Source organism: Pecten maximus, chromosome 6 (assembly GCF_902652985.1).
Source record: "Pecten maximus chromosome 6, xPecMax1.1, whole genome shotgun sequence".
Classification (NCBI taxonomy): Eukaryota; Metazoa; Mollusca; class Bivalvia; order Pectinida; family Pectinidae; genus Pecten; species Pecten maximus.
Genome location: NC_047020.1, coordinates 13,196,540 through 13,215,104, shown reverse-complemented (window position 1 = coordinate 13,215,104; position 18,565 = coordinate 13,196,540). Strand labels below are relative to the sequence as shown.

The following is an 18,565-nucleotide window of genomic DNA, read 5'->3' as shown; positions in this document are numbered from 1 at the left end:
AACAGAAAACATGTCTGCTGTTTCCATGCAATAACTCCAACAAATATTATCTGATAATCATCAAACTTCGTAACAGAGTTATTGCCCCTTGATTTATGAAAAACATTATTATTTGCCTTTAAATAGCTCTCTTCAAACTTAGGAACAGGATCCAGTGTATTGAATGGTTCAGTCAAATTTGTGATAGGGTTTGGTAATTACAGATGAGAAGAGAAGTCTTGTAAATCAGTTTACTTTATCTCGCAGTACTCGTTCAATAAAGCATCTAACTTTACTTTTTTCTTCAGGAATTAAGTAATACATTATGGCTCAACAGAATTTATCATTCTGTTGTGTTATAATAACATATTTAATCTTAACCTCAAAAATGATCACCTACAATATGTCAGGAAAACAGGGGATACAAATTCCATGAATTTGCATTTCATTACTGTATTTAGATGAAGTACATCTTGTAATATTGTCCATACTTTAGGTGTTCCAAAGAACCACAGAGGAGACATATGGTGGTTGTTGGTGGAACAGCACCAGCTCCATTACCCTGACACCCAGGCCAATATGCCGTCCCGAGACTACAATGAATTGCTTCGTGAACTCACGGAATACCAGCACAACATCCTCATAGATCTGGGTCAGTATTGTCTACTTCTTATATCAAATTTGTCCCACAGATATGGTGTTCTACAGCAATTTCATTTAAATTAAATTTGATTAAAGTTTATAACATGTATTGAAACAGATTTCAGATGCCAAATATATGGTTTAATGTACATGAATGTAGACCAATTTTCTAAATTGATAGAAAGCTTATAATATTGTTGATAAGGAATCTTATGGAGTATTTGATATATGATCTAATAAATTCATAGGTCAAAGGTCAGTTTGTCCTTCTGCTGCAATTTGTACATCAGAGAATGCTGATTTTGTAACATGATTTTGGTGTTAAAATATTTTTGGGGATGAAACATGAGTTAAGAGTTAAGCCATACTTGAATGTCATAGGCCAAACTTTAATGTTATAAGCCAAACTTTAATGTTATAGACCAAACTTTAATGTTATAAACCATACTTTAATGTTATAGGCCAAACTTTAATGTTATAGACCAAACTTTAATGTTATAGACCATACTTTAATGTTATAGGCCAAACTTTAATGTTACAGGCCATACTTTAATGTTATAAGCCAAACTTTAATGTTATAGGCCGTACTTTAATGTTATAGACCATACTTTAATGTTATAGACCATACTTTAATGTTATAAGCCATACTTTAATGTTATAGACCAAACTTTAATGTTATAGACCGTACTTTAATGTTATAGGCCAAACTTTAATGTTATAGGCCATACTTTAATGTTATAATTATATAAGCCAAACTTTAATGTTATAGACCATACTTTAATGTTATAGACCAAACTTTAATGTTATAGACCAAACTTTAATGTTATAGGCCATACTTTAATGTTATCAGTCATACTTTAATGTTATAAGCCATACTTTAATGTTATAGACCAAACTTTAATGTCATAACACATACTTTAATGTTATAGGCCAAACTTTAATGTTATAGGCCAAACTTTGATGTTATAATTATATAAGCCATACTTTAATGTTATAGACCATACTTTAATGTTATAGACCATACTTTAATGTTATAGACCATACTTTAACGTTATAGACCATACTTTAATGTTATAGACCATACTTTAATGTTATAAGCCATACTTTAATGTTATAGACCATACTTTAATGTTATAGACCATACTTTAATGTTATAGGCCAAACTTTAATGTTATAGACCATACTTTAACGTTATAGACCATACTTTAATGTTATAGACCATACTTTAATGTTATAAGCCATACTATAATGTTATAGACCATACTTTAATGTTATAGGCCAAACTTTAATGTTATATACCATACTTTAATGTTATAAGCCATACTTTAATGTTATAGACCATACTTTAATGTTATAAGCCATACTTTAATGTTATAGACCATACTTTAATGTTATAGGCCATACTTTAATGTTATAGGCCATACTTTAATGCTATAGGCCAAACTTTAATGTTATAGACCAAACTTTAATGTTATAGACCGTACTTTAATGTTATAGACCGTACTTTAATGTTATAGACCATACTTTAATGTTATAGACCATACTTTAATGTTATAAGCCATACTTTAATGTTATAGACCATACTTTAATGTTATAGACCATACTTTAATGTTATAAGCCATACTTTAATGTTATAGACCATACTTTAATGTTATAGACCATACTTTAATGTTATAAGCCAAACTTTAACATTTATACTATAGGCCGTACCTTCCCTGGACATCCATACTTTTCTGCCCAGCTTGGGCCGGGACAACTGATGCTGTACAATCTCCTCAAGGCTTACAGTCTGCTTGACAAAGAAGTTGGCTACTGTCAGGGCCTCAGCTTCATCGCAGGCATCCTCCTCATGCATGTATGTAGACAGGGTCAGGTCACATGTACATACAAATGTATGTAGACAGGGTCAGGTCACATGTACATACAAATGTCACATGTACATACAAATGTATGTAGACAGGGTCAGGTCACATGTACATACAAATGTATGTAGACAGGGTCAGGTCACATGTACATACAAATGTATGAAGACAGGGTCAGGTCACATGTACATACAAATGTATGTAGACAGGGTCAGGTCACATGTACATACAAATGTATGTAGACAGGGTCAGGTCACATGTACATACAAATGTATGTAGACAGGGTCAGGTCACATGTACATACAAATGTATGTAGACAGGGTCAGGACACATGTACATACAAATGTATGTAGACAGGGTCAGGACACATGTACATACAAATGTATGTAGACAGGGTCGGGACACATGTACATACAAATGTATGTAGACAGTGTCGGGGCACATGTACATACAAATGTATGTAGACAGGGTCAGGACACATGTACATACAAATGTATGTAGACAGTACATGTCGGGGCACATGTACATACAAATGTATGTAGACAGGGTCAGGTCACATGTACATAGATACAAATGTATGTAGACAGGGTCAGGTCACATGTACATACAAATGTATGTAGACAGGTCAGGGCACATATACATACAAATGTATGTAGACAGTGTCAGGGCACATGTACATAGATACAAATGTATGTAGACAGGGTCAGGGTCACATGTACATACAAATGTATGTAGACAGTGTCAGGGCACATATACATAGATACAAATGTATGTAGACAGTGTCAGGGCACATGTACATAGATACAAATGTATGTAGACAGTGTCAGGGCACATGTACATAGATACAAATGTATGTAGACAGTGTCGGGGCACATGTACATAGATACAAATGTATGTAGACAGTGTCAGGGCACATGTACATAGATACAAATGTATGTAGACAGTGTCAGGGGCACATGTACATACAAATGTATGTAGACAGTGTCGGGGCACATGTACATACAAATGTATGTAGACAGTGTCAGGGCACATGTACATAGATACAAATGTATGTAGACAGTGTCAGGCCTAGGGCACATGTACATAGATACAAATGTATGTAGACAGTGTCAGGGCACATGTACATAGATACAAATGTATGTAGACAGTGTCAGGCCTAGGGCACATGTACATAGATACAAATGTATGTAGACAGTGTCGGGGCACATGTACATAGATACAAATGTATGTAGACAGTGTCGGGGACACATGTACATACAAATGTATGTAGACAGTGTCAGGACACATGTACATAGATACAAATGTATGTAGATAGTGTCAGGACACATGTACATAGATACAAATGTATGTAGATAGTGTCAGGACACATGTACATAGATACAAATGTATGTAGACAGTGTCGGGGCACATGTACATACAAATGTATGTAGACAGTGTCAGGACACATGTACATACAAATGTATGTAGACAGTGTCAGGACACATGTACATAGATACAAATGTATGTAGATAGTGTCGGGGCACATGTACATAGATACATATGTATGAAGACAGTGTCAGGGCACATGTACATACAAATGTATGTAGACAGTGTCAGGGCACATGTACATAGATACAAATGTATGTAGACAGTGTCAGGGCACATGTACATAGATACAAATGTATGTAGACAGTGTCGGGGCACATGTACATACAAATGTATGTAGACAGTGTCAGGGCACATGTACATACAAATGTATGTAGACAGTGTCGGGGCACATGTACATACAAATGTATGTAGACAGTGTCAGGGCACATGTACATAGATACAAATGTATGTAGACAGTGTCAGGTCACATGTACATACAAATGTATGTAGACAGTGTCAGGGCACATGTATATAGATTCTTGATGTATGAGAGTATAGAGTATAAGATTTTAGTTTCACTATGTATATATATATATATATATATATATATACTGAATTATATTTCAATAATGAACGTCACATAACCTACTACTCAATGTCCGAAGTTAGCCTTGTTGGTAACTCTACAGAGCAGTATTGTATCTACATTTGTGTATATGAGTGAGTTTATTACCAAATTTGTATTGATAATTTAAGTTTTATGGCATTATAGTTTCATTATTGTCACCATTTAGTTCCCTCAGAAAACAAAGTGGTATTATAACAACTCTCTGTAACCATGCATATCTACCTAAACAGTCCTTACTTTATCGTTCAGATGGATGAAAATCTAGCTTGGGAGACATTACGTCACATGATGTTTAACCTCGGACTCCGACGGCAATTCCAACCCAACATGATGCCTCTTCAGGTAAACTCTATTGCTATAGGTATTGACTATAGGTAATGGTTTGAGGCTGAAAATGTAGAAGTACTTTCAAGGAGATATAGGAATAAATTCACAAATCCTATATCATATCTTACATCAAAAACTATAATAATATACCTTACATCAAATACTGTGATAATATAACCTTACATCAAATACTATCATAACATACCTTACATCAAATACTATGATATACCTTACATCAAATACTATAATATACCTTACATTAAATACTATAATACACCTTACATCTAATTCTATAATATACCTTACATCAAATACTATAATAACATACCTTACCTCAAATTCTATAATATACCTTACATCAAATACTATAATAACATACCTTACATCAAATACTATGATATACCTTACATCAAATACTATAATATACCTTACATTAAATACTATAACATACCTTACATCAAATACTATAATATACCTTACATTAAATACTATAACATACCTTACATCAAATACTATAACATACCTTACATCAAATACTATAATATACCTTACATCAAATACTATGATATACCTTACATCAAATACTATAATATACCTTACACCAAATACTATAATATACCTTACATCTAATACTATAATATACCTTACATCAAATACTATAATATACCTTACATCAAATACTATAACAAACCTTACATCAAATACTATAATATACCTTACATACATCAAATACTGTGATATACCTTACATCAAATACTATAATATACCTTACACCAAATACTATAATATACCTTACATCAAATACTATAATATACCTTACATCAAATACTATAATATACCTTACATTAAATACTATAATATACCTTACATCAAATACTATAACATACCTTACATCAAATACTATAATATACCTTACATACATCAAATACTGTGATATACCTTACATACATCAAATACTATAACATACCTCACATCAAATACTTTAACATACCTTACATACATCAAATACTATAACATACCTTACATCAAATACTATGATATACCTTACATACATCAAATACTATAACATACCTTACATCAAATACTATGATATACCTTACATCAAGTGACATAATTCTTTTGTTATCTTCCCAATTCTTTGTTAACAGATACAGCTGTACCAGCTGACGAGGCTGATCCACGACAACTATAAAGATCTCCATGACCACTTTGAGGACTACGAGATTGCACCAAACCTCTACGCTACCCCCTGGTTCCTCACATTGTTTGCCTCTCAGTTCCCTTTAGGATTTGTCGCCAGGATGTTTGGTAATGATGGTTATAAAATCTCACTATCCCTCATATAAGTATAGTTATGGGGGGGGGGGGGGGGGGGGAATTATTATTAAAGATAAAAGGATTTAAAGCAAAATAGTACTGTTTTATATTGAGAGAAATATGCCTCAGTTCATTCATTTGTTTCTGAATTAAATAGTTCAGAATGATTTAACCATTTGAAACACTGCACATAGATGTATATTTACATTTGTTCTGCATTTCCCCATTGACACAATGCTAAGAGGCAGTTGCCACCATACGCCTATAATACCCAGTGCCTCAGGCTACATGTATAACACCCAGTGGGTCATGTGACGTTAAAAAAAGGCGGGATTTTTTTGTGTTGGTTTAGTTTTTTTCAAAGTTGACGAAAATGGTAACACAATGTAAATATAAGTATTGAACAGTGGTTTTAATGTTGTTATAGTCGATATGGCAGCAAGATGTATGGTGGGCAAATGGCATTAGCATGGAAACCCTAACGGGTTACCATGCCATTTGTCCACCATACATCTTGCTGCCATATCGACTATAACAACATTAAAACCACTGTTCATTGCTTAAATGTGTGACCATAACATTATATGCCTTTTGCTTTGGTTGTAGACCTTTTCTTGATGCAGGGAGTGGAGGTACTGCTAAAGGTTGCTCTGGTGTTACTAGGCAACCACAAAGAGCTTATCCTGCAGTGTGATTCTTTTGAGGGAATTGTGGAGTTTATCAAGACAACGCTTCCAGAAATGGGCATTATACAAATGGAAAGGGTAATTAACCAGGTATGATATCAATGTTATTATACATATCTCTATATATAACAGTTTTTATACGCCTGCAACGATGTACATCCGTTCGTATGTTGATGGGCTCATTTTGGTATTATACCCTATGCTGTCCGTACGTACGTCCGTCCATTAATTTTTTCTTGTTAGCACTCTCTAGCCTTTATTTATCAACAGATTTTTTATGAAACTTGCTACAAATATTCTATGGCACAATAGCTTGAACAAGTTTATGTTACAGTATTTTGGGATTATTCTTACCAGAGTTATGCCCCTTGTTTTGCCAAATATGGGCATTTTGTAGAAAATAAATGTTCTATTTATTATTCTATTCCTCTAAGATTTTGTTCACAACAACACGAAGCAATTATGTTCAACATATATTAGGGGTTTTTGTACGCTGTCAACGATGCTACATTTTCCTGTGGTAGCTTTTCCAGTGACGGGTATCATACTCCGACTTGCGGAGCTCTTGTTTATATGGATTGCATTTCATCTCTACAGGGCTTCAAAATGGTGAATGATTTCATGTTTGACAAAAAATTTGAGATATCTCATTATATGTGTTAACAAAGGGCATTGTCTAGCGGTTTCATATCAAAGTAGTGTGCCTAACAAGAGATAAACACATTAATAATTGATGCAGATCTGATGCTGTGTATAAATGATAATAAGTTTACATGTTTCTGACAGGTGTTTGAAATGGACATCACCAAACAACTGCATGCTTATGAGGTAGAGTACCATGTTCTGAGGGAGGAAATGCTTTATTCTCCGACCAAAGGTGAGGCTGACCTTATCCACAAGCTAGAGGATAACAATCAGAAGCTGAAACAGCAGAATGTGGAACTTCTGGAGAAACTACAGTATTGCAATAGCCATCAACGCAGCCTAGATAGTACTATACATAGCCTACAGACAAAGGAGGCCAAGCTCAAGTCACACATCAAAACACTGGAAATAGAGCGCAAGGCTCTACTTAATGCTGTAACTAAACTCAAACAACTTGTTTCTGAAGATGAATTTCAGAAGTTAGATATTTGTTTACCTCCGATGGCGCCTAGTCTGCCATCATCACCATGTCATCAGCCTATAGGGGGCGCTAGTGCAGCCATGCGGACTATAAATAACAAATTGGCAGTGAAGCGTGATACTCACTGACCTCTTTGATGTATTTGAGTAGAGTTGTGGTGATGGAAGTTAAATTTGTTGTATGGAGAGTAGATGAGTATAGGAAATATTTTCTATGTGGTGATATGTGATTGTGTTTTTATGGAGAATCTCTCTAGTAATAGCTCTTCTCTAGTAACCATAGCAACTGAATGATTGCCTCTCCAGTTTTCTCTATTTAATTAATCATAGCTTATGTGTAATTGTCACTCCAGCTTTTCCTTCTTAAGTAACCATAGCAACTGAGTGATTTCCTCTAACTTTCTTTGCTTAATAAGTAACCATAGCAAATGTGTGATTGTTTCTCCAGCTTTTCATTCTTAAGTAACCGTAGCAACTGAGTGATGATATCCCAGCTTTCTCTACCTAAGTAACCATAGCAATTTTGCAATGATCTCTTCAAATTTTTCTTTTCATTTGCAAGTAACCATAACCACTGACGAGCTCTTCATCTTAGCTTTCTCTTCTCCATTAACCATAGCAACCATGATGATCTCTTTAGCTTTCACTATTCAAATAACCATAGCAACTGTGTGATGATCTCTTCAGCTTTCTCAACTGTGTGACATTCTCTTTTATAGTAATTGCTACAAAACAACAGTACTTACTAAAATGAGTTCAGTGTTTATAAACCCCTGGGTAGTGACTGGTACACAAAAAATGAAGTGATCTTCAAGGTCATCATCTCATATTCAAATTGATTTTCCTAGAGAAACTGAAACTGAACACAAAGAAAGACTAGCGTGTATCATATCAGTCCCTTACATTAGGTGATCTGTGTTTTATTTTCTGTCTATTTCTTTTTCATATTGAGTGCAATTTCTTGTAATGTAAGGCTTAAATAAGTTTCAGTTTCTCAAATACAGTGCAATTATGTTGGATATTATAAAAGACTAGCAATTGTCGTATGTGAAATTAAATGTATGAAATTTTTATATTCGTTAGATTGTTCAGAATGGACCGTCGTACTATTGTTCTGTTTAATGTGCTAATTCCCTTAGCAACAGTTAATTTTATCTATCTACATATATGTACGATGGGATTGTTGGGAACTTTGTGATTTTTGTAAAACTTTCAGAAATAAATACTGTTAAGAGTGTATGTTACTTAACTGTATATCCATTTGAAGAGTAAAAGACTAGTAAACCCATTAAATGGCTTTCTGATAGTCTGTACTACATGACTTACGGACCACAAAATTCAAAAATCATACAAGAGTATGTTCTTATGTATATCACTCTAGAGATCAATTGTAGTAAAACAGGAATAAGGTATAGGCCAGAAAATCTGAGATGACAGACTTCCAGACTAACTTGGTTTACTGAGTTTCCTCTTTTATACAAAAGTAATGTGTGCCTGTGTTTTTTGTTTTGTTTTGTTTTTAGCAGATTTATTTGTTGCATCATTATTTTACGAAAAGGTTTTTGTTTTCTTCCTAATTTCATTTTACATAATTTTGAATAATTCTGCTGAAATTTGTAAGTGTTTTATTATTTTGTTCTTTACTGTCAATTTTACCTTCGAATCATTTTTCTATTATAAGTTATATACATGAAACTGTAATTCATGAAAACTAAGGTCATTTAGATAATTGTATGGTTTTGATGGCATACATCTTTACATGATAGAAACAAATGCTGTTGATATTATAATGATGATCTGTTATTTTCAATAAGATATTTTTGTGCCAGTGCTGTGCACCTGTAAATAGATAGATGCTGATATTTTGTAGAAAGGTATTTTAGAGGTCTATTATCCATGCCGTGTTTTGATCATTTTCATCCAAACAGGAGCATGAGCATACATATGTATAGATGTTTCACAAACATATTTTTACATATTTTATAAAAGAAGCATATTTTTAAAAAAAAATGACTGAAGTCATCTAACAATATTTTGTCAACAAAAAATAGCAGAGCAACAATGTTGGTATGAAGGTTTCTGATAACATCTCAGTCATATCCGATTTGATCTCTAATACAATAACAGATAACTACAGTAGGTCTGATGATCTTCCAGGAAATCTGGTTTCGGGTTAAATATGTATATAAATTTCATTGGAAGAACTAAACAATTTTTTGGCATTTTTCAAATGTATTGAATAATGTACATGCATCACCATATCCATGTACAGTCTGTATATAACAGTAAAACTGGTTTCTGTATGAATGTTAGGTTGTAATTAAAAATTTGTCTGTGATACTACCATAGCCTAAGGTAAGTTAACACTTTAAAACACTACAAGCATACTGAGATGTCTCAGACTAAATCAATCTAATGACAAGAGTTAAACAAAATATTTCTTACATTAAGTCATATTGAAATTTACAACTTAACAGAGTTTCAACTAATCATCTGGTAAGTAAATTTAATAATTCTGGTTTGAAACGTTATATTATTTACTTTTCATATAGTTATCTAATTCTACTGATAGAGGATTACATATATCATTATGATGTGGTACCTCTGTCACCTGTTTGATTAATGGTTATTGTTGCCTTTGTTATATTACTTACCAGTGGTCCCATGTGATTGTGTAATGCCACCAATGATCAAATGTGTATGTTTTATGCCACTAATGGCCATGTGTGTGAAATGCCACCAGTGGTCCTATATGTATGTGTAATACCACCAGTGGCCCCATGTGTATGTGTAAATACCACCAGTGGCCCCATGTGTATGTGTAATGCCACCAGTGGCCCCCATGTGTATGTGTAATGCCACCAGTGGCCCCATGTGTATGTGTAATGCCACCAATGGCCCCCATGTGTATGTGTAATGCCACCAGTGGCCCATGTGTATGTGTAATGCCACCAATGACCAAATGTGTATGTTTTATGCCACTAATGGCCATGTGTGTAATGCAACTAGTGGTCCTATATGTATGTGTAATGCTACCAGTGGCCCCCATGTGTATGTGTAATGCCACAAGTGACCACCATGTGTATGTGTAATGCCACCAGTGACCACCATGTGTATGTGTAATGCCACCAGTGACCACCATGTGTATGTGTAATGCTACCAGTGGCCCCATGTGTATGTGTAATGCCACCAGTGGTCCTATATGTATGTGTAATGCCACCAGAGACCACCATGTGTAAATGTAATGCTACCAGTGGCCCCATGTGTATGTGTAATGCTACCAGTGGCCCCCATGTGTATGTGTAATGCCACAAGTGACCCCCATGTGTATGTGTAATGCCACCAGTGACCCCCACGTGTATGTGTAATGCTACCAGTGGTCCTATATGTATGTGTAATGCTACCAGTGGTCCTATATGTATGTGTAATGCTACCAGTGGCCCCCATGTGTATGTGTAATGCTACCAGTGGTCCTATATGTATGTGTAATGCCACCAGTGACAACCATGTGTATGTGTAATGCCACCAGTGGCCACCATGTGTATGTGTAATGCCACCAGTGGCCCCCATGTGTATGTGTAATGCCACAAGTGACCCCCATGTGTGTGAAATGCCACCAGTGGCCCCATGTGTATGTGTAATGCCACCAGTGGCCCCCATGTGTATGTGTAATGCCACAAGTGACCCCATGTGTGTGAAATGCCACCAGTGGCCCCATGTGTATGTGTAATGCCACCAGTGACCCCCATGTGTATGTGTAATGCCACCAGTGACCCCAATGTGTATGTGTAATGCCACCAGTGGCCCATATGTGTAATGCCACCAGTGGCCCCCATGTGTATGTGTAATGCCACCAGTGGCCCCTATGTGTATGTGTAATGCCACCAGTGACCCCCATGTGTATGTGTAATGCCACCAGTTACCACCATGTGTATGTGTAATGGCACCAGTGGCCCCCATGTGTATGTGTAATGCCACCAGTGACCACCATATGTATGTGTAATGGTATTGTTTCTCCAGTAGGTGTCTACCTGCCGTCCTCATTAGTAGTGTACCTATATCTGGAAATTTATTAATGTTTTTTAGTACATTTTGTACTTGTTCATATTGAAGCCATCAGGTCAGAACCATAAACATGTTTGTTAAAATAGATAAAAATTGTAATAAGGATATGTATTCAAATAGAGTATATATTGGTTAACTAAATACCGAGATCTCAAATTTTAGTGAGCATATGCTGTGGTGCTGCATCCATTGTCTATATGTCATCAGACTGGTGTCAACTTTTCCATTTAATTAAGTTTTCAATAACTAAGAGGCTAAAAGCTCCTATATTAGGCCTGCAGCATGCTAGGATGAAAGGCTATCAATTTTTTTCAAATAACCAAACTTGGCCTACATATAAGGTCACAAGTTGATGTTCAATATTTCATTTTTTCGTTGAGTAAGCAAGACAACTATTTGGTTATATCATGTATGGCCAGTTGCTGAGTATGCTGGGATGAAGGGTTACAAGGATTTAATGTATAAACCTAGCCTACTCCTATATTTAGATTAAGTGTTAATCAGCTTATCTTCCACATTGCATTAGAATCAAGTGAGCGATACAGGCCATTGGGCCTCTTGTTTGTGGTCACTTCCATGGCCCTTCCCTTCTCTGTTTTGATAATGGTATTTTGATTTTATTTTTCTCACCCAAATATCACAGATCTCTATTACTTTTATTTTTGCCATTTTTAACATTTACTGCTGAGATTTTTTTAACATGCATTGTATGATATTGATAGTTAGGGACACATCACTAATGATCAGCATATAGTTCTTAATCACACAAAAAGACAGTCACAAATTATCATTGGACATCCTTTGTGTAACTTATGAGTTGTACTATGTTGGATTCCTGATTCAGTGTGTATTAGTGTTGACTATAGACATCACAAATCATTGTTAGTGGGTACTAATAGAAGTGGCATCCCAATTAAGTATCAACCGCTGCAGGGGAGTGTCTTCTGTGTGACATCTTGATTCAATAAAACATGTAACAGCAATTTACTAGTCGTTACCTACATGTGGTACATGTATGTTAGCCATCCCAATACAGAAAAAAAACCCAGAAAACATGCACACATCAGGTCTACTTTAGTTCAGTGTGGTGTAAGGGAAAAAACCAAAATGACAAAAGCAAATTACCATCATCAGTAGTTACAGAGATGAGGGATAGTGTGTTTAAATGTTAATGAAGACTTGATGTTGTGCGACAGTACAAACAGATTCTTATGTCACGGTTTAACATAGAGACATGCCATATACAATAATATAGTCCTGAACTCATAGAATTTTTATAAAACTCACAGAATTTCTGGAAATGGTTAAATCTAGCATTGTGATACTCATTTGCTTCAGATATTAAGTTGAAAAGGACACATTAAAGTAAATTGTAGATTGAACAATGCAAATATTAACAAATTTATGGTAGAAATCACATATACTTGAGCATAATGTTACCTATAAGTCAAAAAATAGTGTTGAAGTCATGGAAGATTTATTTTAGATTTAAACATACACTGTACTTGATAGATGGTAATTAAAGTATAAAAACTTGTAAGAGTATCTATGACTTGTTTGATAAATGAACAAATTTGCCACAAATTTACCTGATGTGTGCCGAGTCAGGTGATATTTAATAATGTACTTACCCTACAATAAGCCGATGCCTGGTAACAAGCCCACCAAAATGTCTTAATAACAAAATGTTAAATCCTTCTGGTGATAATCTTGCCCACCCATTACTTTGAGTCAAAGTTGATGTGTAGGATCTATGGGCTAATTGCAGTAAATAAACATGCTAACATTAATCAGTAAGAACATGTCTTTAACCTACTTGAGGCTGATGACTTTGATTTTGTTGCATGAAAAGTGGGTATAAATCTTGGTACTAAATGATGAGCCATGCTGACTGCTTTATCAACAATGGTATCTTGAATACAACAATGCAATTTTTTTTATTGATTTTTTTTGTTTTTTGTTGGGTTTTTCTTGTTTGCAAAACCCTTTTAATTTGTGTTCAGTTTATCATGATAATACTCAAAATATTTGAAGTTGTAAATTTTCATTTCATTGAATTCTGTTTTCTTCATGTTCTGGTATATTGAACACACTACATCGCTGTTTTGTACTCTGAATGTTTTCAGCATTCCTTTGTGTTAACAGTGTGATAATCTTTGGATTTTAAATTACCTAAAACAATACTTGAATCGACTGTGAGATGACACAGTTTGCCACGATCCTCAAGTTATCTTTGATAATACAGAATTAATAAAAATGTTTATAATTATAGGATCCTTAAGTTTCTTATACTACAGAATTAATAAAAAAAATTTTGATTTAAACAATGATCTTTTTCACGGCCTAGATCTCTATTTTACACGTATACAGTGTAGATTCTAACTATCAGTATACTAGAGACTTCCAACACTTCCAAATATGTCTTCATGTAATCTAGAATGTGTTTACAAATATTTGTAGGAGTGATCTGTCATGTGATAAAATTGCATCAGAACTAATCATAACTTGTTTTCGTTCATTGAAATAGATCATCACATATAAATGTACATTTATCCAGAAACATCACTTTTTAGTCATTGTTACATTGTAGTGTAAAAGTAGAGAGTATAAGGTCACCTTAGCTCAGACTAGTGGGAATTTCCCTTTAGCCTAGTGGTAGGATGTTTGCCTTGAGAGCAAAAAAGGTTGTTAGTTCGAAGCCTGGCACGGGCAGGGTATTTTTCATTACTCCTTCCTAATACAGTAGAGTTACCTCCCTTATACATTATCGAGCTACCGCCGTTCCTGGAACATTGATCTACATGTACATCATGTAAACTAATTGCTTCGGCACACTCAAAGCTAGCTCATTAAGAATTTTGAAAATCAATGTAATATTAGATTGGCACATTCACATCTGTTATTCATTTCTAGTAGACAGAGGTTAGTATGTACATAGTGTATGAAATTAGGAATGACTCTCATACGTTAGCACAGTCATTCCAGGTTGGTAATGGCAGAAATAGGTTTTCCGCTGAAATATATGTAGTTTACAGTACTGGATAGTTTCTGATTGACTAATATGGCAGCATGGTATTCAGAATTAAGACATCCTTTCTTATTAATTTAGGCAAGAATTGGTGGGAATGAGCTTGTTCTGTCCATTTTATGTCACCTGTTTTTAATTAGTGATGTTATAAGGTAATATATCTCTCTTTTATAGATTGGTGCCATGAAAAGGCCATTCAATAAAATTGACTTGTTCTGCATGTCAATTAAGCTGAAAAGGTATTCATGAATAAAAGCTCGTTCCTTATCCAGTTTGATATGCCTACCTTACCTAAGCTTTATGTGTTGCCTCCTGGGCTCCAATATATGTATGATGGTCACTTTATAACATGTTAGAAAATCTTTCTCTTGGATCCTGCTGCTGTTCCATAAAAGACTCATATCAGTAAATCTTGTAACAGTCTATCAATAACTCATTCTGCCATTATTATTGCATGTTCATAATTTATAGAAAAAAATATGTGCTGAAAAATATAACTTCAAAGAATTCCAAATTTTACTGTCATTTATGTCATTTGGACTAAATAATTGTCAGTGCAAGTCATTTTACTTACATTCATGTGCTAATTAATAGACTATTAATGTTATATACTTACTTATCTGCTCATATACCACTAGTACAATAATACTTCTCACTGGCATAGTGACTTGTTACATGTTGGTAAACATTGATGATGTTAAATAAAATGAAAGTACATTGTAATCTATTATATATGTAGGAAGACTGCTTGTACAAGTGAAGGCCTGTGCCATGCGAAAGAGATTTTGTAGAAGGAAATTTGTCTTTTATGTGACTACTTTTAGCCAATAGGGACAAAAAAATAAACATATTATTACAAACAAAAAATACTTGTTTTTATGTTTCAACAAAGACTAGTTTGATGTTCAGGCAGTAGGACCTGGAGAAAAAAGCATGTCTCAAAAAAGACTAGTGTTATGTTCAGGCAGTAGGACAAGGAAACAAAGCATGTCTCAGCAAAGAGTAGTTTTACGTTTTAGTCGGGAGAATCCACATAATAGGTAACCTCTCAATATTACCTCCATACAGTCGTCTGACAGCCAAATCCATCATGTCATCAGCTAGGACCACCCCTCACTGGGCGTTTCGACTCCTGTCCTGGAACGCACTAAAGGTGGCGAGTCGACGGTGATCGGCTAAATCACTTCTGGTGGATGGATCGCTTCCAGTTGTTGTTCTTCCTTCTCCACCAAATTCTGCTGGACGACTTCTCTGTTGTTGTTGCCAGTCATTGTACAGCTGTCCTTCAGTCTTTTACCCATATGTCTAATGCTGCAAACATCCTCCACATTGACTGTGCAAGGAACCCACTGCACCTCATTTTTTTCTGGCATGACCCACATACTCCATCCTTTTGCTCCCATGTCATGAACTAGACTGGCGTACTTCCCTCTTTTCCGCTCGTATGCCTCTTGACATCACTCCTCCTAGGGGGCAGTCAGCTTAATCATTATCATTCTATTTCTTTGCTGGGACTAGAGTAGAATATCCGGGCGAAGGTTGGTTTGGACGGCCTCTGGGAAAGCAGTCTTTGTCCAAAGTCATCCCGCATCTCCCAATTCTGAGCTCCGTCTAGTATCCCTCCCTGGTGTTTTCCTGCCGGACTCTCAAAATCTTACAAAGTTGAAGTAGGGTCGTTGTTGCGAACATCTTCTCTTTTTCTGTCTTCCCTTCTCCAAAGTGTCCTTCGTGTCAAAGCAGTGTTGCACGATGACAATACATAGGCCAGGTTACCTCGGCGACCACATATTGGGCAGATAGTGTTTTCTGTCATTCTGCATCGATGCAGACTGACCGCAGGAGGAACTGGATTCTACACGCATCCAACTTCCAGATGTCTGGCCATGTAAGACGTCTTTCAGTATTCTCATCTAGCCGATGCACCCTGTGTTCCCATTTCATCCATCTTTGCCTTCCAGATCTCTTCCTCCATATTCCCGATATTTTCTTGGACCATCTTCCTCCTACCAACTGTGTCCGCTGTTCTCCACCTTTGAACTTGTGTTTCCCAAGCCCGTCTGCCAAATGCATATGGTCCTAACAATGTGGCCGTGTCTCAATCTACTTTCTGCTTGCTGACCACTTCCGTCCTGTTCGAGTCTCAATCCCAGCCTTCCTGATTGTCTCGTCTTTATAGTCTGTAACATTCATCACCAGCCTCGCCTGCTCCACCTTAAACTCTTCCACACTCAAGAGCTTCCACTGAAGTATTCGTGACTTCGTACAGTGTAAGAACCCACGTTAGGTGAGGAAGAAACCCATGCTGGTAAATCCGGGATTTGAATTTCCCAGGTAGCCCAGTTTAGTCGATCTTCCTCAAACCCTCCTGCATTTGGGTCTGTAACTGTTTGATAATCATGCAGTCGTTCAGGCTGACATCAAACCACTTCATCAAACAATCGTTTTCGTTTGTATCTCCTTCTGCTGTGCTGAGAGTGGATGACTTCCCATGCTTCCTGCGAGACATTTAGAGTTCCTTGGTTTAAACTTCATCTTTGCCCATTCAACTGTTTTATCTAGAACTGACATGAATCATCGCTCCTGTACATATGTGGTACATGTTGTTATCGTCAGGTCGTCCATGGACCCTCTATTTGGTGGTAATAACACTCCCGATGAAGCTTTAGGTCACCTGGTTTCCCTTTCTGCTGCCCTGATGATCAAGTTCATCCCCATCACAAATAGTATGACAGATATCGTGCTTCCTTTCACGAAACACTTCAAGTGCCTGCCATGATGTTATCTCCAGCTGTGAACCGGAGCCTGATCTTACTGAAATAGCTCCTAAGAATTCTTCGGATATGTTCCAGAGCCTGGGAGATCAAATGGTGGGGGCAGAACCGTATGCATTAGCGAGGTCCAACCAAACAACTGTTAAGTCTCCATGATTGATCTTTGCTTCTCTGATCAGCTGCGTTATTGCGCTAAATACATCCTGGTAATCCTGGAATCCTTTCTTTCTGCTCAGAAGAATCGAAGTACATGTACTCATTAGATTTCGTGTATGTTGTCATCCTTCTGGCGAGTATGACAAAGAAGTTGTTTCCTTCTACACTCAAGAGTGATATAGTTCTGAATTGGTTCAAGGTTGCAGAGTTCTTCTCCTTCGGAACAAATATTCCTTCTGCTGTCTGCTAGCATTCTGGAATTTCCCCGTTTCTCCAAAACACCTTCAGAAGCCTCCAGAGCCATCATAACAGTTTTAGGCACATCTAGTATACTTAGCAATGTATACCAATTAGCCCTGGGACTGATCCTGATCTTACTTTCTTTATCACTTCTACAACTTCCTTCCGTGTTGGTTCTTTTTCATCTAATGGAATTGTTGGTTCTTCCTCTGATAGTATTCCATGTCATTCGCCAAGATGATCGTTCTCCTCAGCATCACAGTATGTCTCTTTGAGGTGTTGCTCTATTTCTTTTTTGAGGCTTCCAGCTTGCCAGATCTCTCTCCTCCCAATAGCGAGGTTGTAAACGTTATGGGTTGGCTATAAATGCTGTCCTTTTCCTTGTTGTAGAA

General features: G+C 36.0%; 1 protein-coding gene across 1 annotated transcript in view; it reads left to right on the top strand.

Annotated features, from left to right (window-relative positions):
- LOC117330045 (TBC1 domain family member 4-like) overlaps nucleotides 1–9,031 on the top strand; it is a 73,942-nt gene extending 64,911 nt beyond the window's left edge. Inside the window, exons 14-19 of the mRNA XM_033888265.1 lie at nucleotides 476–631; nucleotides 2,325–2,476; nucleotides 4,708–4,800; nucleotides 5,934–6,093; nucleotides 6,709–6,878; nucleotides 7,575–9,031. Coding sequence (XP_033744156.1) covers nucleotides 476–631; nucleotides 2,325–2,476; nucleotides 4,708–4,800; nucleotides 5,934–6,093; nucleotides 6,709–6,878; nucleotides 7,575–8,042 — 1,199 coding nt within the window. The 3' untranslated portion in view covers nucleotides 8,043–9,031. The remainder of the gene's footprint in view (nucleotides 1–475; nucleotides 632–2,324; nucleotides 2,477–4,707; nucleotides 4,801–5,933; nucleotides 6,094–6,708; nucleotides 6,879–7,574) is intronic.
- Nucleotides 9,032–18,565: the final 9,534 nt, after the last annotated feature.